This window comes from Cheilinus undulatus, linkage group 16 (genome assembly GCF_018320785.1).
Source record: "Cheilinus undulatus linkage group 16, ASM1832078v1, whole genome shotgun sequence".
Classification (NCBI taxonomy): Eukaryota; Metazoa; Chordata; class Actinopteri; order Labriformes; family Labridae; genus Cheilinus; species Cheilinus undulatus.
Genome location: NC_054880.1, coordinates 2679466 through 2705601, shown reverse-complemented (window position 1 = coordinate 2705601; position 26136 = coordinate 2679466). Strand labels below are relative to the sequence as shown.

The window sequence follows — 26136 nt, the reverse complement described above, 5'->3', positions numbered from 1 at the left end:
GAGGAAGTTCTCCTTGAGCAGCAGGAGAGTAGTTTCATTCTGAACCAGGAGGAGTCACCAGAACCAGCACAGGTTAAAGAGGAACAGGAGGAACAGTGGATCAGTCAGGAGAGAGAGCAGCTTCAAGGAGCAGAGGAGGCTGATATCAAGGTGTTAACATTTATTCCTGTCACTGTGAAGCATGAAGAAGAGGATGGTGAGAATGCTCAGTCCTCACAGCTTGATGGAAACCAAAGTGAAGAGAGCAGAGACACAGAGCATTTGAAAACAGAATATGATGGAGATGACTGTGGAGGATCAGAAGCAGAGAGAGACTCAAATCTCATCAGTCATTTACAGTGGGATACTCCTGACAAGACTTCAGACCTTTCTGGCACTGAGACTGATGACAGTTCTGATTGGGAGGAGAGTGATGAATCTAAGGAAAGTTTAGAGCCTCTGCAAAACAAAGATGCAGCTGTAAGTGAAATGAAATGCAACACTGGAAATACATCATCTATCTCCTCTGAATGTGCCTCAAGCATTGGACAGAAGGGGCAAGTGAAGAAACACAAAGGAACCCATACAGAAGAGAAACAATTTAGTTGTTCTGTTTGTCATAAAAAAATTTCTAGCCAAAGCCATCTAAAGAAACACTTAACTATCCACACAGGGGAGAAACCATTTAGTTGTGCAGTTTGTAAGAAAAGTTTTCGAATTAAACAAATGTTAGTGACACACATGAGAGTCCACACAGGGGAGAAACCATTTAGTTGCTCTGTTTGTCAAAAAAGTTTTTCTCGTCAGGGAAGTATGAAGCTGCACATGAATGTCCATACAGGGGAGAAACCGTTTGGTTGTTCAATTTGTCAGAAAAGTTTTTCCCGTCAAGGAGGTCTGAAGATCCACATGACTGTCCACACAGGGGAGAAACCATTTAGCTGTTCAATTTGTGGTAAAAGATTTCCAAGCAAAGGAAATCTGAAGCTGCACATGAATGTCCACACGGAGGAGAAACCATTTAGCTGTTCAGTTTGTGGTAAAAGTTTTTCCCAAAAGGTATATCTGAGGGATCACTTGAGTGTCCACACAGGGGAGAAACCATTTACTTGTTCGGTTTGTGGTAAGGGATTTTCCCAGCAGGGAAATCTGATGACACACTTGACTGTTCACACAGGGGAGAAACCATTTAGTTGTTCAATTTGTCATAAGAGTTTTCCTCGTAAAGGAAATCTTAAACTGCACATGAGTGTCCACACAGGGGAGAAACCATTTAGTTGTTCAGTTTGTGGTAAAAAGTTTTCCCAAAAGGGACATTATAAGGAACATTTGACTGTCCACACAGTTGGGGAAACCTTGTAGTTGCTCCGTTTGTGGTAGAAAATGAAATAAAATAAACACACTAGGTGGCAAGTAAGAAGACACTAGTTTATCTACTCAGCGGTAAAGCAATTTATTTGAAGTGTTTGTGATGAAAGAGTTGCACAGCTGTGTTATTGAGAGCAGTGGAAATCCAAATAAGTTTTCCTCCCCTATGTAACTTATACATATTTCTCAGTTCTTTTATTATGGTTGGTTAATGTTAGATCTTTGTAAATTACATAACTCAAAGAATGATCATGGTAATGTTTTGTGAAACAAGTTTTGCTATGAATTAGCGCTATACAAACTAATGATTGATGTATTGATTACTTTTTTTCAACCATAATTGTTCTTTTTGGTCTCACAGATTGCACTTATTCTCAAAATGAATTTAAACAGGCTTAAAATATTTTAAGTCACCCAGACAGAACCCTTAAGGATTAAGGATATTATTATCCCTGAAGAGTAATTTGCAGATAGCAGTACCACACAAATCATTGCAGATACCATGGCAATGGACAGAATGAAGTTCTAACACATCAGACACAATTACCATCTCAGTAAATAATAGTGAAAATAATTTAAACACATATCAATGATAAATAAATGTTATGTTAAGACCATCAAAAAGCTAATTGCACTTAGGATAAAATAACTTTTCAGTTTGTTTGTCTTACATGCTGGAAGGAAATGTCTGTGACCAGACAGGAACAGCAAGTATTCCTTGAAAAGTGGATGGTTTAGCTCATCCAGGATCAACGGCTTTTTTTAAGATGTCTGAGTTTGAATAAGTCAGTCAGGTTGCTAAGATTAATGCAGCAGCTGGCTGTTGCCATTCCCAGCGCTATTCATTAGCTTTTTTGATATATTTTTATTAAATTCTCTGTAAAGTGATATCAGAGATAAATTTTTAAACACACCATATATTTTGGAATACATTTGCTGTAAACAAGCAAGAAGACAGAACTACAGTTGAATTGATTTAGGAGCTTAGCAAGGTTTTATTGGGAAGGGCCGGATCAGTGGCTAATTATTATACCTGAGCTTTGTATTGATTACCCCACCACCCTAGTGTGACAATGGTATTAAAGACCAGGGAAACTGGAAACATTGTGATATGTGCTGTTTACAGATGAGAAGGGAATTTTTTTTTATTCAGTTTTTTTTGTATTTCCCAAGTGCTGTTAAACAGAAAAAGGAATTTTAACACAGATTTTCCAAACATCCTGGTTTTATTTAGATGCTTACATTATTTGACTTTGCACAGAGAAACAAAAAAAAATCCCCAAACCTCAAAAATACCAGGGTCTAAATTATTAGCACCTTTTATGCTAATAGTCTCTATTATGTTGTCTCTTTTCTTTTTTTTTTGCTGGATAACAGCTTGTAGTTGTCTGTTGTAGTTTTCAACAAGTCTCATGTCTCCTGAGGAATCCCAGCTCATTTTCCTTTGGCCAATCTCTCGAGCTCCTCCAGATTTGATGGTCGTCTGGCATGGACCTTGGCCTCCAGTTTGTCTGCTGACTGAAGGTTTCGTTTAAAATCTTCACATATTCTCCATGATTCCTTCCACAGTTTATAGACTCCCTGTTGCAGATGCACCGGAATGTCTTCAGTGGCCAAATAGCTCTAGTTTGGTCTCATTTGACCAAAGGGCATGTTCCAGTATGCATAATCTTTCCCTTGGCTGTCCTAAGCAAACTCCAGTCTGGCTTGAAGGTGTCTATTCTGCAGAAATTTAAGTCTTTCTTAGTCTGCAACCTCACAGTCCGTTCCTGTACAGGGCTCTATGTGATTGTCTTCTTTGAGACTACAATTTCTGACTTGACTAAGTCCTTAACTAGTGTCTTGGCAGTTGTCCTGGGGTCTTTAGACACATCTCTCACTAGTTTTATTTCCCGAGCTTTGAAATCTTTCTCTTCCCACTGCTGCCAGGCTTGTTCTGTACTGTGTGGCTCTCATTGAATTTCCTGATGACATTTCTCACTCCAGTTCTAGACATTTGGAAACCTGTGGTAGCTTTGTATATCCTTCTCCTGCTTTGGCTCTGACTGAAGTTTGCAAACTGTGTGCAAATTGAAAGATAACCCCCAGTTTTTACTTAATTTTACAAGCTTTGACTATTACAAATGTAAAGCCCATCATTGCACAACAGTAGTTGTGTTGTAGCTCATTATTTTGACCCTACTACTTTTTTGTGAAATAATTTAGTTTCTGTTTGCACAGTTAAATACTTTAAGCATCATGAAATAAAACTAGGATGTTTGAAAAAATCTGTGATGAAAATGATTTGCTCTGTTTAACAGCACTTGGGAAATACTCTTAATAAAGGATATCTTCATGGGGGGCTAATAACTTTGTCCTCATTTATATGCCCCATCTTGTGGGAGTACAGGGAAAGCTTCAACCAAGTTGATGAATTACATGCATAGACAGCTGCAGTGTACACTGGATGCTCACATGTTAATCTGGAGAGACTTCAAGCATTGTAAAGTTGGGTTGTTTTCACCTGGGGTTGAGCAGTTTGTTAAATGTGACACTAGTAATGGTAAAGTACTTGAAAAAAGTTAATGCTATGAAACATCTTAAATGTATTTACAGCCACAACCAAACCCCACCGACCAATTCTGGTCATACAAAATAATCCAGTTCATTCCCATCTACCCACCAGTCCTAAGAGGAGCAGACATCATGTTAAAAGTATGTAGTGAAGGGTTAGTGTATTCTTCTGGTTCCCGGGGAAAGAAATGCTGTCATAGAAAAAGGAGGAGAGGAAGGGAGAAAAGACTAACTTACAGAAGAGGAGAGAGAGCAGTGATCAGTGCTGGTTTAGATCAGTAAGATGCAAAGATGACATGCAGGTTGGAAAATCATTTTAAAGTTACTGTGAGTAAGCCGAGAGCACTTTGGTATTTTCTCACCATGCATGAGTTGTCCTTTTTAATCACATTCTTTTTTACTGAAATCTTACTATCTTTATATGTACTTCTTAATGATAACCATCTGCGCAGTTAATTTGATTGTTATGCTCTGCTCTTGCTTAATGTACAATAAACATTTAATCATGCATGTAAAGTTTGAGTTCTCATTATGATTTTTTTAGGACAATGTGGTTGTAAAGCATTGTGTGTTCACATATTTTCAGAGTTTCTTGTTGGTTGGTCTGATCTCAAAATATATTTTGTCCTTGAGTTTTACTGTCAACAGCTCTAAATTTAACTCTAGCAATAACACCGAAAGTCAGAATTCATAAGGAGAATGGCTACCAATGACAGACGCACATGTCTGGACTCCAGCTGTTCAGTTTGGGTGCTACAGTGAAGAATAAAGGCAGGGCAGGTGGCTAGTTGAAGACAGTTGACAAGATAGATGAATCTTCCTAAACATTATGGGCTATTGAGTAACAACAGCCAGAGCTGATAACCCAGACCCTTTCAACAGAGAGCTGTTACAGAACCACCTGAACTGTGGTATTAATTTTTGAATCTTGGGATGTTTTGCGTAAGTCTGATTTGAACGATTCCATAGATGTCAGAGTAAATTAACCAATTTATGATGAGGTGATGATCCAAAAGGCAATGGTACTTTTTCTTGAAACAATTCCTAATTTACTTTGAGCCTCAAGGACAGCATAAGAGACTTCCTTTCAGGAATAAGGACCAAGTGCAGTTAAGATCATCATCACAGTGGGGACATAAACTGAAGCTCAGCACAGTTTACAACACAACAATGCACATTTCATGTAACAAGATATTTAATATTTTATTGTATCTAACAAAGTTGTATGTTATGTTGTAACATCTATGTGTTTCTAAAAAGCCACTAAATTTAGCTCAGTAAAAGTTTTAATACAATTGTTGGTTTGTAAAGCTCTTTATGTTTTATGAAAACTGCCAAACAATTTAAATTTGATTGATTGAGCAACTATTTCTCACTTGGACTGTAGTCTGGGCTTTGACTTGACCACTCCAGAACATTCACCTGGTTGTCTTTAAACCATTTCTGTGTAGCTTTCACTGTACATTTTGGGTAATTGTCTTCCTGGAGAATAAATCTTCTCCCAAGATGTAGTTCTCTACTAGTGAATAAGATTATCTCTTAGGATTCGTCTATATTTTGCCACATTAATTTTACCCTCTCCTTTACAAGCCTTCCATGTCTGGCTGCTGTGAAGCTTCCCCACAGCATGATGCTGCCACCACTATGCTTCACAGTGGGCATGGTCTGTTTATGGTGATGTGCAGTGTTTGGTCTCTGCAAAAATAGTATCATGACCAAAAAGCACCACTGTCAGCTCCATGGTCTCATCAAGAACTTTCTTCCACTTGACCACCGAGTCTCCCATGTGCCTCTTTTGTGAACTCTAGTCCAGATTTAATCTAAGTTTTTTTCAACAGTGGCTTTCTCGTTGCCACTCTCCCATAAAGCTTTGGCTGGTGAAGAACCCAGCCAACAGTTGTTGTCTGCAGAGTCTCTCCCATCTCAGCTGCTGAAGCTTGGACCTCCTTCAGACTAGTGATAAGTGTCTTGGTGGCCTTTTAGTTTGCAAGGACAGCCTGATATAGGCAGATTTACACATGTGCCATATTCCTTTCATTTCATGACAATGGTTTAACTGAACTCCAGGGGATGTTCAGTGCCTTGGAATTTTCTTTTGTATCCATCCCCTAACATTCTTTCTAATGACCTTACTTCCGAGTTGCTTGGGGTGTTCTTTTGTCTTCATGGTGTAATGGTAGCCAGGAATGCAGGTTAAAGGGTGACTGGGCCTTCCACACTACAATCACTTGAGACACATTCACTGCACTTAGGTTATCCCCATTTCACTAAATGTGAGACTATGAGCAAAAATTGGCTAGACCTTGGCCTCTTGAATTAAGTCAGTCCCTTTAAAAGGGGTGAATATTTATGCAGTCACTTATTTTACCTTATATATTTTTTTTAGTTGGGGTTGCTTTGTAGAAATCTGTTTCACTTTGATATTAAACAGGGTGTTTTTATTTTGTCAAAAAGGCCAAATCATATTGAACATGATTGATCTATAATAAAAGGGTAAAACATTCAAGAGGATGACTAGTTTTTAAAGGCACTGTGTGCAACAAATAGAAATTAATTATTTTAAAAAAGCAGGACATATGAACTAATCTAGAACGTTCTTGGTGTTTGGAAGGGGTTTCAAGAAAAAAATGATAAAACATTTTCCTCTATGTTATTATTAACATTATTATTATTATTATTATTATTACTACTACTACTACTACTACTACCACTATTATTATGAATGTAACCTGAAGAACATGTCACCCAGCTGTTGCACACTCCTGTACAGCAGCTGGCGGTATGGGCCTTACATGTTGGTTTCAATCCGCCACTGAACTTAGAGAAGAAGAAGAATTGTTTCCGGTGTCTAAGTCGCTTTCCCGCCGAACGCAGATCGCGTGTCTTAAGCAGGGTAATCTTTAAGACGTGAATTTTATTTTCTCCCCTCTTAGACCTGTGGATTTGTGTAAGATGTCTGGGTTTCGGGATCTTAAAGATTTATTCAAACGGAGGCTGCTCGCTGCGGCCGACAGAGACCTTGCAGCACAAACAAAACGTGAATGCACGCTGGAGCTCAACCGACAAAGAAAGCTGCTGAAAGTGATTAGAACTCCTGAAATAAAGCTGCACCGAGCAGGTTTGTTTTCTGTTTTCCTCTAGAAGTTTGTTTAAACTTTATAGAGAGCCGAGTCTATGTTCGCATCCACACAGAACAGTGTTAGCCACAGTTAGCTCACGATAACGATAGAGCTTTCTTTCTTGGACACACCAACTTTCTACGGACCTTTTTATATATTTATTTATTTTTTTTATTTAATGTTATTCTATTGGGAAAAGCGTGAAGCATGTGTGTGAACGGTCATTGAATTGTGTTTTTTTCCTGATCATTTGTCCAGGCGTTTTTTTTCCAAGGCTGTAAAGTTAAGATGTTAGGTCATTTTTTTAAGCGGGCAACGTGGAGTTGGCCATAGTTAGCCTTTAGTTTTCACAAACAAACTGTGATTCAACAGTGGCTATGAAATATGGACATGATTAACATGTCTGGGGCTCATCCCATTGAACATTTTGAACTTCAATTCAACTTTTGACTCAGTCTGATCCTGACCTGGTTCTTTCTGTTCTACAAACCTGAAAGAAGCCACTTCACTCTGCCACATAGGCTTTCTTCGCATGCTCGACCCTTTGGACCTTCACTGGCTGTTTGAGTGGAGCTCTCCATGTTGATATTTGTATGTGATGCAGATGTGCATGTTACATTAAAAACGGGCACAAAGAAATTCTGAAAACTAATTTGGAAACCCCAAAAATCCCCTGCGACCCAGTTGTTGGTCCAGACCCAGATTTTTGTAATAAGTGTTGTAGACTGATCTCATTCAAAGTTAATTATTTCCATTAATTACTTCAAGGCTGTTTCGTTTTAATCTTGATGATTACAACTCACAAAAATCTAAAATCCATTATCACAAAATATTAGAATATTGTGGAAAAGTCCAATTTGCAGAGGTTTCCTGAGCCTTTATTGTCTCACTCTGGTTCAGTACACACAAATTCAAGACTGCTGACTTTCCAATCATTGACACCCTTTACAAGGAGGATAAACGGCAGGCTGTTGGTAGAGGCTGTATCACACCATATACATGGAAAGCTGAGTGGAAGGGAAAAGTGTGGTAAGAAAAGGTGAGCACGGGACAGAGATGAGCTCAGCCTTTAGAGGATTGTTGAACAAAGCAGATTCAAGAACATAGAGGAGTTTCACCAGGACTGGACTGAGGCTGGAGCCAGTAGCCAAAGAGCCACCACACACAGATGTGTTCAGGAAAAGGGCCACAAGTTCCTGGTGTTGAGCCGATCCTGATCCACAGATAATGGAGAAAGGAGAAAAAGAACTGGACTACTGTGCCATGGGCCAAAGCCCTGTTTCAGATAAAACTAAATTTTGGATTTCACTTAGAAATCAAGGCCATAGTCTGGAGAATGACCAGAGAGGCACAGAATCCAAGGTCCTTGGAGTCTAGTGTTTTTCATCGTTTTGGGGTGCCATGTTATCTGCTGGTGTAGGTCCACTGTAAGTCAATGATATTAGCCATCTATCGGGAGATTTTAGAGATATTCATGCTCCACCTGTTGAAGTTTTATGTAAATGTGGATTCCCCTTTCCAGTTGGACTTGGCACCTCTGCACTGTGAAGCCAAAACTAACAAAAACTGTTTGCTGACTGTGGTACTGTGTCTAATTGGTCAATCAACTGGTCTGACCCGAACCCTGAAGAGAATCTCTGGGGAACTGTCAAAAGGAAGATGAGAGACACCAGACTCAACAATGAAGACAAGCTTAAGATATCAGAGCAACCTGGGCTTCATAACATCCAAGCAGTGCCACACTCCATACCATGTCGCATAGATGTAAAGGAGCTCCAACAAGAACTGAGCGCAAAACTGAGCATAATTTTCCAGGCCAACATTTCTATATGATAAATCATTTTGAGAAAGTGGACTTTTTTTATTCTAGTGAGCTGTAAGCTGTAATCATCATGATTTAAACGAAAAGTCTTAAAATATTTTACTTTGTTTGAGAATAATCTGTAATCTGTGTAGGTTCTCAGTCATCCAGGTGATGGTTATTCAATGCTGATCAAGTGGAAACTGGACTGGTTACAATTTCTTGAAGACGTTTTGCCTCTTCTCCAGAAGGCTTCTTCAGAACTGAAGAACAGTTTCAGACGAACAGTCTGAAATTTCTCTTTGGGTAAAACATTAATATTACTGCTGCCTCCATGCCACTTAGATTTGAACAGTTCCTTGATTTAACAGAAGCCCAACCTTGATGCCTCGATAATCAATAATTTTAGGCCGATATAAAACTCACCCTTTCTAGGAAAGATCATTGAAAAGGTTGTTTATAAGCAGCTTTTCACTGTCTTAAGCCAAGACAGTCTTTTTAACACTTTTCAGTCTAGATTTTGACCAAACTGCATCGAGACTGCGCTTCTGAAAGTCTTCAATGACTTTCACCTGAGCAGTGATGCATCAGAAGTTACAGTATTAATGTTACTTGACCTCAGTGCTCCCTTTGACATGGTTGATCACAACAAACTGGAACAGTGGGTCAGTCTTTCTGGTACTGTGCTGAATTGGTTCCAATCATACCTTAAAAACAGGAACTACTTTAGCCCTGTTTCCATCAGGGGGTCCGGTTTGATTCAGTGCGGTTTGGTACACTAAACCCCCAAATAGTTTGTGTTTCAACAGACACTCGTGCCCTCACTTGGTAGCTGTAAAGACGATGAATGTGAAGTCACATGCAGTGCGAGTCAGCTGGTACAGCCATAGAGTTATAAAAGGATGAGTGACAGATATCAGGAGGGAATAACCATTAACCCTTTAAAGCCTGAATACACAAATTATAGCCAGAAAATACTCATTTTTGGAACTGAAATGTTTATTTCACTTTCTACTGAAATCTAAAAAAATCCAAATTTCCATAAAATTGAACGGATATATTTTTTGTATCTCATTTGATACATTAGGTGTTTTTGGTAACTGATAATTCACTTGAAGGCATTTTTATCATTTATTTATCAGATTGTATTCAGATTTTTTAAAGTAATTTATTGATGATATTGATTAGATAGAGGTAAATTAAAAGTATGTATCAAATATGATACAACAGGCTTTAAGGGGTTAAACAGCTTAATTTTAGCTGAAAGTGCTTTTAAAAAAATAACTACATATTAATGATGTTAACCGCTGTCAGTACAGATCCTCTGCTGATGGAATACGTGTACAGAAACATTTAGAGTCGTAACTATATGTTAATATGTGAATATTTCTAGTCTATAACAGTTTGTATGAAAAACTATGAAAGTTTAGAGCTGTACTGTGAGAATTTGCCACATTAAAAATAAGGTAAAAGATCAGCTGGTGTTAAAATCAAACTAGATTAAGTCAGAAATCCTGGGTGCACTGATCTCGTTTTAAAATAGGCTTCAGCCCGAAGTTTTACAAACACGTTCAACAACCACTGAGCGATGTTTTCACAGGTTACCTAAAGTAAGAAGTAGATGAATAACTAGTTAAAGTACAGAGAATCAACTGTTTTAAGGCTTGGTATTCACAAAACTTCAGCATTAATTTAATTTCACGTCCATTATGGCTAGACCAGGCTGATGTGAGCCTTCAGGCTCGGCTTTGTGATCTTAAAATCAGGTCCAGTTAAACATCAGGAAACTTGATTTGTGGCCAGATACCAATATCCATAGACTAGGAAACAGTTTGGATCTCTGTTGAGTCCAGATATCCCAGATTTAAGTAGATATTAGCCAGTTTTTCTCCCATTTTTGCCCACTCCTCACAGCGCAGACATCCGTGTTTTGCAGCCCAGAGCAGAGCAGCTGAGCAGATGTGTGCACGCTTACGTGACATCAGTACAATTCCCTTTTGTTGTGTGTGTAGCTCCACCTTTTTGGTACAGATAAGTAAGATTGGTACCCCTTATGGAAGGTTGCTGAAAAGTGGGACCTTACGGGTCTTTTTTTGGGACCCTTTCCGAGTTTTGCTAAATGGAAACGCAAAAAATGTGTGCCGTTCCACACCAAACTGAGCCGCTTGATGGAAACAACCTGTTTGTATCTCTTGGTAATTATGAATCAGAGCGAAGAGAGACGACTTGTGGAGTTCCCCAAGGATCAATTCTGGGGCAGATTCTTTTTAATGTCTACATGCTGTCACTTGCCCAGAGATTAGAATATCCTAAAATTACGGACCATGCATACGCAGACGACACACAGCTGTACATCTTGGTATCCTCTCATGACTATCATACGCTACACTCACTGAGTAAATGTCTCCAGGATCTCAATGAGTGGATGTGCCAGAATTTCCTACAGCTTAACAAAGATAAAAGTGAAATGTGTGTCTTTTGCCCTAAAGAGGAAAGGTCAAAGGTCAGTGTCTACCTCAACTCCATGACACCAAGGCCTACAAATCAAGCTAGAAATCTTGGTTTAAACCACCGTAAAAATATTGCAAGAATTAAAGGGTTCCTATCCAAAGAAGATGCAGAAACATGTTTGTGTTTTAATTTTTAGCAGGTTAGGTTATTGTAACAGTGTTTTCACTGGTCTGACTAAAACATCGCCGCAGCCAGAGTCCTCACTGGCACTAAGAGAATAAATTACATCCCACCAGTCATCAGATCACTACACTGGCTCCCTGTGTGTCACAGGATAGATTTTAAAATCTTACTCCTCACATATAAAACACTAAATGGTCTTGGGCCAAAATACCTATCAGACATCCTCACCCCATATGAGGCATCCAGACCCCTCAGGTCCTCAGGGAGGGGTTTCCTTTTAAAGGGTTTTCTTTTGAACTTAAATTTATCTTTATGAACTGTAATTTTGCTTCTGTTGTTTCATTGTTATGTATTGTATTTTAAATGATCTTTTAATCTTTGTAAAGCTCTATGAATGGCTTTGTGTATGACTGGTGCTATGCAAATAAACTTGCCGTGCCTAGCGCTATTGGCGATTTGCTGCAAACATAAATTTCCCTTTTTTAAAAAGTTTTCTGTTTCATCTTTCTCTTTAGATGTACAACGGCTGATGATAAAAGAAGATTTTCTCCATGGGCAGCAGGAGAGGAGCTACAGTCTACCTGTGCCAGCACACATTAAAGAGGAACTGGAGGAATTGCCAATCAGTCAGGCGAGAAGGCAGTTCAAAGGAGCAGAGGAGGCTGGTATCAGCATGTTCACATTCCCTCATGTCCTTGTGAAAAGTAAAGAAGAAGATGGAGAGGAGACTCGGTCCTCACAGCTTGATCAAAACCAAGACGAAGAGGACAGAGACACAGATAAATTGAAAACAGAATCTTATGGAGAGGGCTGTGGAGGATCAGAAGCGGACTCAAATTTAGACAGTCATTTACAGCATGTTACTCCTGACAAGACATCAGACCATGCTGGATCTGAGACTGATAACAGTGGTGATTGGGAGGAGAGTGATGCACCTAAAGAAGGTTTAGAGCCTCTACAAAATAATGAAGCAGTTGTAAGTGATATGAAATGTAACACTGGAGACACATCAGTGAATTCCTCTGTCTGTGCTCCAGGCTTTGAACAGAAGGCACCAGTGCGGAAACGCAAAGAAAGCCATACAGGAAAGAAAACCAAAGAAAAGAAGCAATTCCCTTGTTCAGTTTGTGGTAAAAACTTCTCAGGAAGAGGAGCCCTTAATACACACTCTATTTTACACACAGGAGAGAGACCGTTTAGTTGTTCAATATGTGATAAAAGATTTCCTGTCAAAGGGCAGCTAACACAACATTTTACCCTCCATACAGGGGAGAAGCCATTCAATTGTTCATTTTGTAAGAGAAGCTTTCGATTGAAACAGATGTTGGAGCTCCACATGAGACGTCACACAGGAGTGAGACCATACAGTTGCTCAATATGTGGCAAAAGTTATTCACATAAAGGAAATCTTAAGTATCACATGACTAGCCACAAAGGGGAAAAACCATTTAATTGCTCAGTTTGTCGTAAAACGTTTTCCCTTAAATCCAGTCTGAAGCTGCACATGAAAATCCACACAGGGGAGAAACCCCATGCTTGTTCAGTTTGTCATAAGAGATTTACCCAACAAGGAAATCTGGTAATACACATGAGAGTCCACACGGGAGAGAAACCTTTTAGCTGTTCAGTTTGTGGTAAATGTTTTTCTACCAAAGGAAGTTTGACGCTGCACATGAAGATACACTCGGGAGAGAAACCATTCAGTTGTTCAGATTGTGGTAGAAGATTTGCTAAAAGGGAATATCTGAGGAGTCACTCGGCTCTTCACACAGGTGAAAGACCATTTGGATGTTCCATCTGTGGCAAAAGATTTGTTTCCAAAGGAAATCTGACAGCGCACATAAATGTCCACACAGGGGAGAAAACATTTAGTTGTTCCATTTGTGGTAAAACATTTTCTGCAAAAGGAAATCTGAAAGATCACATGGCAACCCATGGAAATGAAAAACCATTTAGTTGCTCAATTTGTGGTAAAAAATTTTCCCTTCCAGGAAATGTGAAAAAACACATGGCTGTCCATAGCGAGAATAGACCATTCAGTTGCTCAGTTTGCCATAAAACATTCATTCGCCTTGGAACTCTGAAGGGGCACATGGCTGTCCACACAGGGGAGAGAAGATATAGTTGCTCAGTTTGTGGCAGCAGATTTAGAAATCGTAAAGATGCAAGAAAGCACTCTTTCATCCACACTAAAGAGAAACCGCTTAGTTGTAGTGTTTGTGACGAAAGCTTCACAAGGCAAGAGAATCTCAAAAATCACAAGTGTGTTGATGAAGGCAGTAGCAATTGAAAATAAGTTGTGCTTTATCTTATCTCTCCAGCCAAGCAGAAGCTGTTGTTTTCACCCCTTTCCTCCCTTGTCTAACTTACATACATGTTGCTAAGTTCTCTCCTTGCGGCAGATTAATTTTGGGTCTTTGTAACCAATATTTTCTGTTAAGTGTCTTGACTTAATCTTTAAGAACTGGTCTTTACAAAACATGATATATTGGCTTATTGATACAATTTTTCAACCATAATTGCTCTTTATGGTGGTAGCAGTACTATACAAATCATTGTAGATATGATAGAATACAATTCAGATACATCAGTGCATTAACAATGACAGTTATACATAGAGGAAAACATAAACATAAATATCACTGATAAAAAAAATATTGCATTGAGCAATACAAAGGGCTTATGACAGTTATAAGAAAATAATGTTTTAATCTAGTTGTCTTACATGCTGGAAGGAAATGTCTATGGCCAGATGTGAACAGAAAGAATTGGTCAATCTGCTGACAGCATTCTATTATGTCTCGCAGCATGTATGATTTGTAGTTGGACTTAAGTGTTTAATGAATACACTGGATGTTTGTTTTGTATTTTTTTTTTCTTTTGAAATTAGAGTTTCTTTCAAAGGCTTGAATGTGCATAGTCACAGAAATATGGAAGCATGCATGTATAATACTGTAGCAGCCTAATGATCAGAAATGTGAAGAAGATAACAAGTTAATCATGAATACTATAAGACTAGTAATCAAACATGAGGCTGCATCCAGAATGACTGTATTGAATTAATGTGTGATATGAATAGAATACAAGTGATCATTACAGCGGGCATAGAGCTACAAAATTATTACCTCAAAACGAAGTGTTTGGGGGCTCAAAACCATTAAATTCTTGGAAAAGGGAAAGCATGGGGACACTTTTGGCTCTGTTACTGCGGTGTATCTTGCAAGTTTGGTTAATTTTTCCAGCACTGAGATTAATGAAGGATTTTTGAGTTTCTCAGAAATCTTTTCTCTGATAATAAAAAGAAGTGCAGAGATATTTGCATTTTTCATCTCCTCTCCTATAAATGAAAGTGAAAAGTCAGACATTCCATTCTAGTTGGGTTTTTTCTAAAGTCTGTCTTTATACATAATTTTTTGATTCCAATCACCAGTGTCATTAATTCCGTTGTAATGCTTTGCCCTACCTAAATCTGCATCAAACGTTAAATCTTTCTTATAAAGTTAAAATGCTATCATTTTTATCTTTTTAAGATGATGTGGTTTTAAGGTGTTTTGTGCTGACATTCTTTAAAGGTTCCTGGTGGTTTTTTTTTTGTTTGTTTGTTTTTTAGCCCCTAATTTTATGTTGTCCTAGAGTTTCATCATCAACAGCTGTTAATATGATAATTGTCGTGACTGTTAGTATCTGAAATTCAGCTGTTAGGTTTAGGTGCAATGTTTAAGAATAAAGGCAGGACAAGAGGCTAGACGAATCTTCCTTACCAACAGCTCAAATGAATTATTGGCTGATTAACAGAAACAATTTAGTTAAGCTTCATTCATCCCTCTCTGCAGTGAGTCAAGTGAGGCCCAGTCTTACAGTGCTGGCCCACTCCACAAATCAAAAGCTTCACATCCAACAGGTTTCTCTTTTTCATGACACTTTGATACATACATTTAGGGATTACATTGTGTTTTGTCACTCACCAACTAACTCTCTGAGTCTGACCTGACTCCTGGCCCAGAGCAGCCAATCTAGGGAACTGGAAGACTTCCTGGTGGACCGGGCTTGCTTAAGGGCTAGGAGGGCTGGTGTACAGGGACAGGCTTCACTCACTAGGATGGACACAGGCAGGAGCGAGTACTGTTTGAGTTGTGTTTCACTCACAAAACTCTCTCTTTGTGCTTGGTAGGGTGGGGAGGGCCGCCCACGTCCATCTGACTGGAAACACTACCATAACATTCGTTCTGCACATGTCTGGTTAATCCCTCTGAGCCAAGACAGTCAAGATGATAATCAAGAGAGAAAGATGGATATAGCCAGAGAGAAGTAGGCAAAAGGTTAGACTAAGAAAAAAGTTTAAGAATCTAACACGGCTTAATATGAACGTTGATTTTATTATTACAAGCTCACAGCTCGATGTAATCACGCTAGGTGGGTACGACACGGTAAACTAGAAATGCCAGTGCCTCCCATTAGGAGGGATAAAGCGGAGTGCTTTCTGGGACTCAGCCAAATTGGGGGTCTATGGAGGTAAAAAAAAAAAAACAAAACAACAAAATCAAGGTCCATTAGAAAGTTAATCTGTAATAAACATATTTTATACTTAACTCGAATAATAACCACTTTTATTAAAGCAACAAAAATTTATTCATCTATTCTTTGGTACAAAAACAAAACTTTTCCAAAATAGAAAACATTTTACTTTAAACAGTTACTTTCTGTGGTAATGACAGAAAGCCTGGCAAAATGGATAAGAAGTGGCATAAATGGGTTAGATGTGGCACAAAATACTGGGAAAAAATGGCTGGAAATGTTGAAAAGTGGTTAAACAGGAAATATAGTGGTGAGGCAAAGTGGTGAGGCAAAAAATAGTTGAAATGAAAAAAATTTGCAAAAATCACTGACTTAAATTACTTAAAAGTGGAAACATTTGCAGAAACAATGGAGAAAAGGGGTTAAATAAAAAAATAAAACCGAAGTAAACTTTGCTGTATTGATGCAAAAATTGGCAAAACAGGTTTTAAGTTTGCATACATAGGAAAAATGGCAAATAAAAGTTGCAAATATGGCCAGATAGAGTTGTAAAAATGGGTTAAAAGTGGTAAAAAAAAAAAAAAAAAAGTGGCAGAAATGAGAAAAGGGTGGAACAATGGGTTATAATGAGAGAAAGTGGGAAAAATGTGCCAAAAAGGGGGACAACAGGTGTTTAAAAAGCTGCATGAATAAATAGTTCCAACATGAGAATCCAATAACAGCTTAATACCCTTTTCAGCTCTAAAATAAGGAAATTAATTGTAAGCCATGTTGCTGATCCGACACACATGCATTGATATCATCAATAAATCAGTGCTCTGGAGGGACCATTCACTGGGTTTTATCAGGCCAGGTCAATTCTGTGGGCAGGCCTGGTACCAGATGGACAAAACATAACACAACATAAAGTGTGCAAACCACCGTCCAAGTTTATGAATGAAATCAATGAATTGTATGGTGCTGCATAGGCTTTATAACAATTCATAAGTATGCATTACAGGGGAGCTCTTTGCAAATTGTTGCTGTATTACAACAAGAACTAGACATCAGGGGGATATAGTTGTGATGGAGACTTGGGCTTTAATTATTGCCAAGTGCTCATACAAATACAAACCTTAAACAGTGAAAAAGAAGGGTTTTTACTTTTTGTTCTCACATGTAAGTGGGAGAACAAAAAGAGTTTCCCCTGTTTTTACAGAGAATCTCTTGAGTTCAAATGAATGAAAAAGCCTGTCACAGTATGCTTTTCAAATACACATAACAGTCGAAGTTGTGGTAACAACAGTTCCATTCATTGTGCCAAAAAAAAAAAAAAAACAAGAGCAATTTTGAGATGTAATCCTCAACATACAGTCCATTAAAAAAAAAAACCTTAACGATACTCTCCACTTAGAGACATATTACAACAACAGTGGAAAGAAGAAAATTTAGCACAACCTGCAAAACACTTCCAGAGTGCGGTGTCCTAACTCTGGAAAAGGACTAACAGCTAGAATTGCTTGACTCAATAAAATAACAAAAAGTGACACAACACAGTGGGAATACAGTGTATTTGAGTCACTTCCTTATAAAATAACAATGTAGGTTTAAAATTTTTGACAGTGGAAATTGGCTTTCATTGGCTTGAGAAAAAAAATCATATTTTCTTGATGTTTGTGTCTGTAATAGTTCCAGGCCCTAGTATTGGTCTCAGTGTAGTTACATTCAGTTATACATAAGACCCAGGCTAGCTCTACTGCAGTCATTATAAAATATAAAAATGGTTGCAGTCATATTCCAGTCCTGCCTGGCTTTGTCCGTCTCTCTGTTACGTATCCGGATAAGAAAACAATCATGCCTTTAAGATGATTTAGATTTCAATTCACAAGTGCAGTCACGGTTGGACATTTGAAGCTGTACTTTTATGTTGAAGGCCGAAAAAGTACAGGAAATGGTGTTTTTAGTTCCGGGGGTCGAAGGCTCTTTCGTGCCGAGCATCTTGGCGTGTTTGGGTTATTCAGCGGCCTGTAGGAGAGAAATCCCTGAACTGTGTTCAGAGTTGACATTTCTTTTCCTTCGTTGAGTCTCGGATGTTTGTAAAATGTCGGGCTTTCGGGATCCCCCAGGTTTGTTTTTTTTCTTCTTCATAAACTTGATTTACTGTAGCTTAGCATTTAGCTAACGTTCACATCCACACTGTATAATGTTGGCCGCAGCTAGCTCTTAATAACTGTATAACTTAGACATTTTAAGGGTTAGTTATTCAATGATATGTTGGAGGCGAGATCTGTGTTTAACCAGAATGTTCAACAAACATCTAAAAAAACTCCAATGAGATTTTGGACGATTCGCTGCCTTGTCTCTTTGACTCTAAATCAATGTTCCCTAGATTCTTCTTTTATTTCCCTCTTTCTGTGTTTTTTTCTTTTGAGGTGATACCTTTTACATTAAAACGACAATGTGTAGCCCTATGTTAGCATGTTACGGTAATGCTAGCATTTAATCACAAGATCCCATGAGGTATTAACTGTATGAAGCCTGATTCGGGGTGACACTAAATCATAATTGTGTGACTGGTTTCCCTTGTCACACTTTATGATATGAACTGTATTTCTTTGTCTTTGTATTTGTGCATGCAATGTATTATGCAGCTTCAAAGCAATACTAGTTTTATGCAGTGTGAATTTCGCCTGCCATTTTAGATTTACTCTTACTTTTAGTCTTTAGACAAAAATATTAAAGTTTTAGTCACATTTACCCACATTTGCCCTTCATAGTTTTTGTCGACAAAAACTCAAAAACATTTGAGTCCAGTTTCAGTCAAGAAAAAGTCCTTACATTTCAGTGTTTAAACACTCAGCATGCACTATCAATACTTATACTCCAAAATATAAATACACTGAATAACTGACTGTTTTTTATTGATACTGGTACTCTTGACTGCTTAACAATCATACTCTTTATTGATAACACACTGATATCATGAGTCTAAGCTACTCAACAGTTGATGGAGTTTTTCAGCAAGTAAAAGGTAGGCCTACCACATTTTGGTTTAATAGTCTAGGGCTGGAATACAGAGAAGAGTTTCAGGGTTAAGCCCTGAAACTCCTCTCCTCCTGTCACCCAGGCACTCCCGCTCCTCCTGCTTTCTCTTCTCAGGTTGTGTTTTGACAGACAGCAGGTTATACACGCAGTGGAGAAATATCACTGGATCAAATATCTGTCAGTCCAGCTCTAACATTTTAGCATTTTGACAATCATTTTTTTAATCTTAGTTTTTGTTAACCAAAGGAACACTAGTTTTATGTATTTTCTGCATTGTTAAACTATTTGGCCAATCATGGCATGAAACAGAAGGACACATATGCCATTTTATACATGCACTACATGGCTTATTTGAAAGCCCGGCCCCCACATCTGTCAAACAAAATCTGACCCATTTACAAATGTAATTGATGACCCCTGTTCTAAAGGCTAAAAAAGCAGAAGAGGTTTCTGTAGTAAAAAAAAAACAACAACAAACAAAAAACACCCACAAAAAATGTGTGTTTCATTATAGGGTAACACAGTGTCATATGGTGTGATGTCAAAAATTGTGTCAATACAAAAAGTTATCTTTTGAAGAGCAATGAGTGATTGTTCCAGTATTTAAATACAAATATTGGTATCAGATAAGATAATTTGTAAATATCAGAATACCTGATATCGACAAAAAAAAACAAAAAAAAACTAGCCTATAGATAATGTACGCAATAGGGCTTTGCATTGGCATTGATATGATATTGCTTTGATATACTGAGATTTTTTTTTTTTTTTGGCACAGGTCCTTTATAAATAAAATGAAGTAATGCCTGGTCATGAGGGTTCTATAAGTAGAGACCAGGGGTAGCTTCAACAGGTTTCCACTCTTTTCAAATTAGCTGTAATGCTATAGCTGTGATGTCTAATAGGGTTGTTATGGATTCAGATACCAGTATTGGAAATACGTCTGATACTGCTTAAAATGCAGGTATTGGTGAGTATGCGGGTTTATGCACCGATCTGCTACCATTTGGTTTAGCTTTATATTTTGCTTTGTTTAGCCATGCTAACTGTTAGCGCTATAAAATGGATATCAATTTGTCTTTGCTGCCGGAAGCAGGTCATGCACGGGCTTCTGTTTTAGAGCAGCAAAGAAGAACCAAAGGACCCACTGCAGCAGCAAAGAATGGTGTCTGCTGACAGTTTTTCTCTGAATGTGTTTTTTAAAATGCCTTTCAGACCAATGCCTTTGTACACGGCAAGATGTGACACAGTTTATCAAAGGTTTAGTAACTTTTGGACCATAATTTGTTGCCTCTTACTTGTTTTTTTACCTCCTGAAGCTAGCTGTTGTGCTTCCCATTGACGCTATTGATGCCTTTGAATCCCTTGCGGCAGCATTTTCAGTGAGTCAGGAGCTTGTGTGACTTTTGGGGACTTTAAATATTAGATCCACACCAGTAAACATGACATTGAATGACTTTTCAGTCTATTTTAATCGAATTACCATCATTTATTACTGCTAGCTTGAATTCTAATGCGAATGCTAACAGTCATATTATGTACTCTTTGTGAGGGTCTGTCAGCCAGTTGCAGGCTGATCTATAATGAAGTCATGCTGCCCAGATCAAGCATGATATAGAGGGAGATGGAGAGAGCCTGTGATGCAGCCCCCTGTATTATTGTTATTTTAATATTTAGCAGTAAAGTATCTTAAAAAAAAAAAAAAGTTGGAATTTCCCCTTGTGGGACTAATAAAGGAATATCATATCTTAAAACTCAATAATCAGCAGCAAAACAACTTCAGGGTCACAGGGATGCTGTACGTTATGATTCTATTTGTTGAGTCAAATATAGGTCTGAAATAATATGCTAGTCTGCCCAGTCAGCCCAGAAAATTCACACTGGTATCGGATCAGTACTCGTACTGGCTGATACCCAACAACTTGGTATCGGAATTGTATCGGGAAGGAAAAAATTGTTTCTGAACATCCCTAATGTCTAGCTGTGGGCTAGAGTTGTGTTTCCTATTAAGCTGTAATGTGTATATTTTGATTGAGGTGTCCACGGAGAGGAACACATTTCTGTGTGATGTCCCGTCTCAAAAATCAGCTACATCATCACTAAAAATATCAATTATGTATTGGAGAACAGCAGTATTTTGCCCACACATCCAAACCCCTTTAATAATGAACAAATAAAATGACCAAATAAACATTTTAAATGACTTCCACCAATCTATAAATTTATAAAATGTGCAACACATCACAACAACACAAAAAGTACCACCATCAGTGAATACATGTAACCACAAAAATAAATTTTTCAGAAAGTTATGTATTTGATTTTGCTCCTCAGATGTCCAGCAGCTGACAGAGATAAAAGAAGAGGTTCTCCCTGAGCAGCAGGAGAGGAGCGCCAGTCTGAGCCAGGAGGAGTCACCCCAACCAGCACACATCAAAGAGGAACAGGAGGAAATGGGGTACAGTCAGGAGAGGGAGCAGCTTCATAAACCAGAGGGGGCTGGTATGAGCATATTCACGTTCAGTTCTTTCTCTGTGAAAAGTGAAGAGGATGGAGAGAAACCACAGTCTTTAAAGCTTGATGAAGACCAAAGTGTAGAGAACAGAGACACGAAGCATTTGAAAATGGAATCTGATGGAGAGGACTGTGGAGGATCTGGAGCAGACAGAGACTTTCATCCAGGCAATCATTCACAACCATTTAATCCTGACGAGACTTCAGGACTTTCTGGATCCGAGACTGATGACAGTGGTGATTGGGAGGAGAGTGGTGATGAACCCCAAGAAGGTTTAGAGCATCTGCAAAACAAAGACACAGATGTTAAAGATATAAGATGTAACACTGGTGACACATCAGATAGCTCCTCTGAATGTGCTTCAAGCTCTGGACTGAAGAAAGAAGTCAAGAAACACAAGGGAACTCATACAGGAGAGAAACCATTTAGTTGTTCAGTGTGTCAGAAAAGTTTTTCATTTAGACAAGTATTGGCAACTCACATGAAAGTCCACACAGGGGAGAAACCATTTAGTTGTTCAGTTTGTCATAAAACATTTTCTCTAAATGGAAATCTGAAGAAACACCTGCAAGTTCACACGGGGGAGAAACCATTTAGTTGTTCTGTTTGCCATAAAAGATTTTCTCGACAAGGAAATATGAATAGACATTTAACTGTTCACACAGGGGATAAACCATTTAGTTGTTCAGTTTGTTGTAAAAGATTTCCTCACAAAAGAAATCTGAAGCTGCACATGAATATCCATACAGGAGAGAAATTGTTTAGTTGTTCAGTTTGTGGGAAAGGATTTTCCCAACAGGGACACCTTAAGCTGCACATGAATGTCCACACAGGAGAAAAACCTTTTAGTTGTTCAGTTTGTCACAAAAAATTTTCCCAGCAGGGACATCTGAAGGAACACTTGACTGTCCACACAGGGGAGCAACAATTCAGTTGTTCAGTTTGTCATAAAAAGTTTTTCCACCAAAGAAATCTAAAGGAACACTTGACTGTCCACACAGGGGAGAAACCATTTAGTTGTTCAGTTTGTAAGAAAGATTTTCGATTTAGACAAGCATTGGTGAGGCACATGAGGGTTCACACAGGGGAGAAACCATTTCAGTGTTCAGTTTGTAAAAAATGTTTTCGATTGAAACAAATGTTGGTGAAGCACGAGAGAGTACACACGGAAGACAAACCTTTTACATGCTCAGTTTGTCACAAGAGCTTTTCCCAGCATGAAAGTCTTAAGAGCCACTTGACTGTCCACACAGGAGAGAAACCATTTAGTTGTTCATTTTGTCATAAAGGATTTTCCCATCGAAGCAATCTGGCAAAACATGTTACTATCCACACAGGTGAGAAACCATTTAGCTGTTCAGTTTGTGGGAAGAGATTTCCTCAAAAAAGAAATCTGAAGCTGCATTTGAATGTCCACACAGGGGAGAAACCATTTAGTTGTTCAGTTTGTGGTAAAAGATTTTCCCAACAGGGACATCTGAAGAGCCACTTGACTGTCCACACAGGGGAAAAACCATTTAGTTGTTCAATTTGCCATAGAAAATTTCTTCACCAAAAAACTCTGAGAGAACACTTGACTGGCCACACAGGGGAGCAACAATTTAGTTGTTCACTTTGCCCTAAAAAATTTTCTCACCACAGGAATCTTAGGAAACATTTGGCAGTCCACACAGGGGAGAAACCATTTAATTGCTCAGTTTGTGGTAAAAAATTTACAAGAAGTATAGATGCAAGAAGACACTCTTCAATCCACACAGAGGATAAACCATTTAGTTGTGAGGTTTGTGATGAAAGATTCATACAGCTAGAAAATTTTAAAAATCACAAGTGTGTTGGTGAGAGCAGTGGAAATCCAGAATAATTTGTGCTTTATCCCATTTGTCCAGCTGAGAAAAAGCTGTTGTTGCTTTCACCTATTTACTCCTTTAACTAACTTTGATACACGTTGCTTTGTAGTGTCTTGATGTAATCTTTTTTTGATGAATTGTAACTATACAAAGAACAATAGATAGACTGATTGATTGATTATGTTTTCAGCCTTATTTTTTCTATTTGGTCCCACAGTTCAGAACATTTTTTTTAAATGTATTGAAACATTGTTAACATTTTGTATTACCCATACAGAACCCCTAAGAGTCCAACATCTAAAAAAGGATAGTGAAAACTATAGAATTAATAAATATCACTGATACATAAATATGACATTGAGCTATTCAAAACTCTAGTGGCAGTCAGGATAAAATATTTTTTCAGTCTGTTTTAAATGCTGGAAAGAAATGTCTGTGCCCAGATGGGAATAGTGCAGCCGGTCCCAGCACTAAATAGCATTCTATGATATGCAGAATGTATGATTTGTAGCATAATTTAAGTGTTGAAGAAAATGTATTAGAAACTATGATTCAAAACAGTTCTTTTGCTAAGCATGGCTGTGTGTTTGGAAAGGGTTTTGTCCTATTTAGTTTGCTGAGAGCAGAGTTTCTTTCTTCTTTCGATCATTGAATGTGTGTTGTCACTGTCTGACATATGGAAGCTTATGTGTCTAATACTGGTGCAGCTTACTCATCAGAAATGTGTTCAAGGTATGAGTCAGTCATGAATATTATTAGACCAGTAGCTGTTTAACCAATCAAACACAACGCTACATCCAGAATGAAGGCTTGTATAAATGTTTTACATTGTATGATTAGAACATGTATATAATACAAGGGATTAGTATAGCAATCAGACACACAGCTACAGCTACAATACTGTTACCACAGAACAAGTGGCTGAAGGACTCATGCTCTCTGTTAAAAAAGGGAGAGCTTGGGGGATGCATTTGGTTCTCTGGATTTTGTAATATTGGTTTACTTCTGTATTTGATCATGTTAGAAAGATGCTCTTTTATAAGGAGTTTATACATTTTTCTGCCACTGGACATTTCTTATCAAGCTGCCTGACAGATTTACCCATGTTTTCCCCATCAGTAACAGTGGATCAATTTTGTGAATACAGTGTTTGACTACAGTGTTTCTTTTGTTTCCAGCACTGAGGTGGAATGATAAATATTTGAGAACTTTTTTGATGTTCAGAAGACTCTTTTCTCCTGTAATTAAAAAGGAGAAGTGTAACAACATCAGCATTTTTCCTCTCCCTTCTTCCGAATTAAAGGACAAGGTTAGGCATTCCTGTTAATCTTTTTTTTTTTAAACAAAACTCATTTTACTATCATTATGTGTAATTTTTATTATGTCTATCAGTGTAAGTATTAGGCTTGTAATGCAATAGAAATTAAATTGTTTATTTAAAGTCTACGATCTCTCACTGCTATCTTTTTATCTTGGTTGTAAGGAATGTGTGCTCACATCTTTTAAGAGGTCCCTATTGGTTGTTCTGGTCTCCAAGTTAAACTTATTTTACCGTCAACTTCTCTAAATTTAATTCTAGCAAGATCTGTAAGAAGAAAGGATGCCAATAACAGTCATGACTTGTGTTAGTCTCTGTACTCCAACTATTCAGTTTAGGTGCAACATTAAAGAATAAAGACAGAGCAGGCAGCTGGATGAAGCTAGAATAGCCTTCCTAAGTAAGGACAGCTTAAATAAATAAAATTAAAAAAAAAATGATTGGTCTGACTAACCACAGCCAGAGAGGATAATTTGGACCCAGAATCTAATGAGTATTTAGGTGCACATCAGAAAAGTTTCAATACAAAATACTCATTTTAGTTAACAAAATTTACAGAATCTAAAGACAGCCTCTCTTGATGAGGGTGAAAAGTCTGGGCTACAGGTAGGCTGGTTCAGCTCCAAGACTCTTCTAGTGCACTTCTAGTACACTCTTCTAGACTCTTCTTGTGACAGATGCATTTGTTGCTCTTAAACCTCTATATCATTATCAGCATTGACAATGCCTTTCATGTGTAAGCTGGCCATGCCACAGGCACTAATGCAACCCCATACCATCAGAGTGGCAGGCTTTTGAACTGTGCCCTGATAACAAGCAGGATGGTCCCTTTCCTCTTTAGTCTGCAGGACACAGCATCTGCGGTTTAAAAGAAAAAAAAAAAAAAAAAAACAAGTTCAAATTTTGATACATCTGGCCACAGAACAGTTTTCCATTTCGCCTCACTCCATTTAAAGCGAGCTTTAGCCCAGAGAAGACGGGGGCCTTTCTACAGCTTGTTCTTTGCATGGTACATCCATGGATAGCATGGTGAAGGGACAGTAATAGTGCAGAATCATGCCTATTTGAAGGCAGTGGCCCCTTAGGGCCCCTAGATCACCAGCATCCAGTTTTAACAATTGGCCTTGTCCCTTTCACACAGAACTTTCTCCAAATTCTTTAAATCTTTAGATGAAATAAGATTCTGTAGATGATGGGGTATTCAGAGTCAACGTTTAAACATTTTTTTTAAAATAGTCCCACAATTTTTAGACTCTTTTCTTTTCTTTTTCTTTTTTGCCAATGGGTGACCTTCAGCATATTGTTGCTTCTGAGAGACTCTGCCTTTGTTTCTCTGTTGGGCATCCTGATAAGAATGTCAGTTGGATCAGGTCATCTTGGTTCTAAATTAAAAGTGTAATCAGTACAAGACATTTGAAGCTGCGCCTTTAATGTGAATACAAAATGAGTATACAGGAAGTGGT

The 26136-nt window shown here is 38.1% G+C and overlaps 3 protein-coding genes and 1 gene segment (V, D, J or C); 3 read left to right on the top strand and 1 right to left on the bottom strand.

Moving 5' to 3' along the window:
- LOC121523649 overlaps positions 1 to 26136 on the bottom strand; it is an 820099-nt gene that overhangs the window by 528789 nt on the left and 265174 nt on the right.
- LOC121523651 (immunoglobulin kappa light chain-like) overlaps positions 1 to 26136 on the top strand; it is an 813481-nt gene that overhangs the window by 523927 nt on the left and 263418 nt on the right. The gene's annotated exons all lie outside the window — the stretch shown is intronic.
- Positions 44 to 1632, top strand: LOC121523640 (gastrula zinc finger protein XlCGF57.1-like). Its single transcript, XM_041808583.1, has one exon. The coding sequence runs from the start codon at positions 469 to 471 to the stop codon at positions 1339 to 1341; it is 873 nt and encodes a 290-aa protein (XP_041664517.1). The 5' UTR covers positions 44 to 468; the 3' UTR covers positions 1342 to 1632.
- On the top strand, positions 17942 to 24571 carry LOC121523539 (zinc finger protein 260-like). The gene is made up of 2 exons (XM_041808458.1): positions 17942 to 18074; positions 21328 to 24571. Exons 1-2 carry the CDS (start codon positions 18050 to 18052, stop codon positions 23367 to 23369), a joined length of 2067 nt encoding a protein of 688 aa, XP_041664392.1. The 5' UTR covers positions 17942 to 18049; the 3' UTR covers positions 23370 to 24571.

Excerpts from the sequence above, each read along its gene's own strand:
- LOC121523640 (XM_041808583.1), top strand. The coding sequence starts at position 469 with ATGAAATGCAACACTGGAAATACATCATCTATCTCCTCTGAATGTGCC.
- LOC121523539 (XM_041808458.1), top strand. The coding sequence starts at position 18,050 with ATGTCGGGCTTTCGGGATCCCCCAG. Across the intron at positions 18,075-21,327 it reads GGGCTTTCGGGATCCCCCAG|ATGTCCAGCAGCTGACAGAG; the intron begins GTTTGTTTTTTT and ends TTTGCTCCTCAG.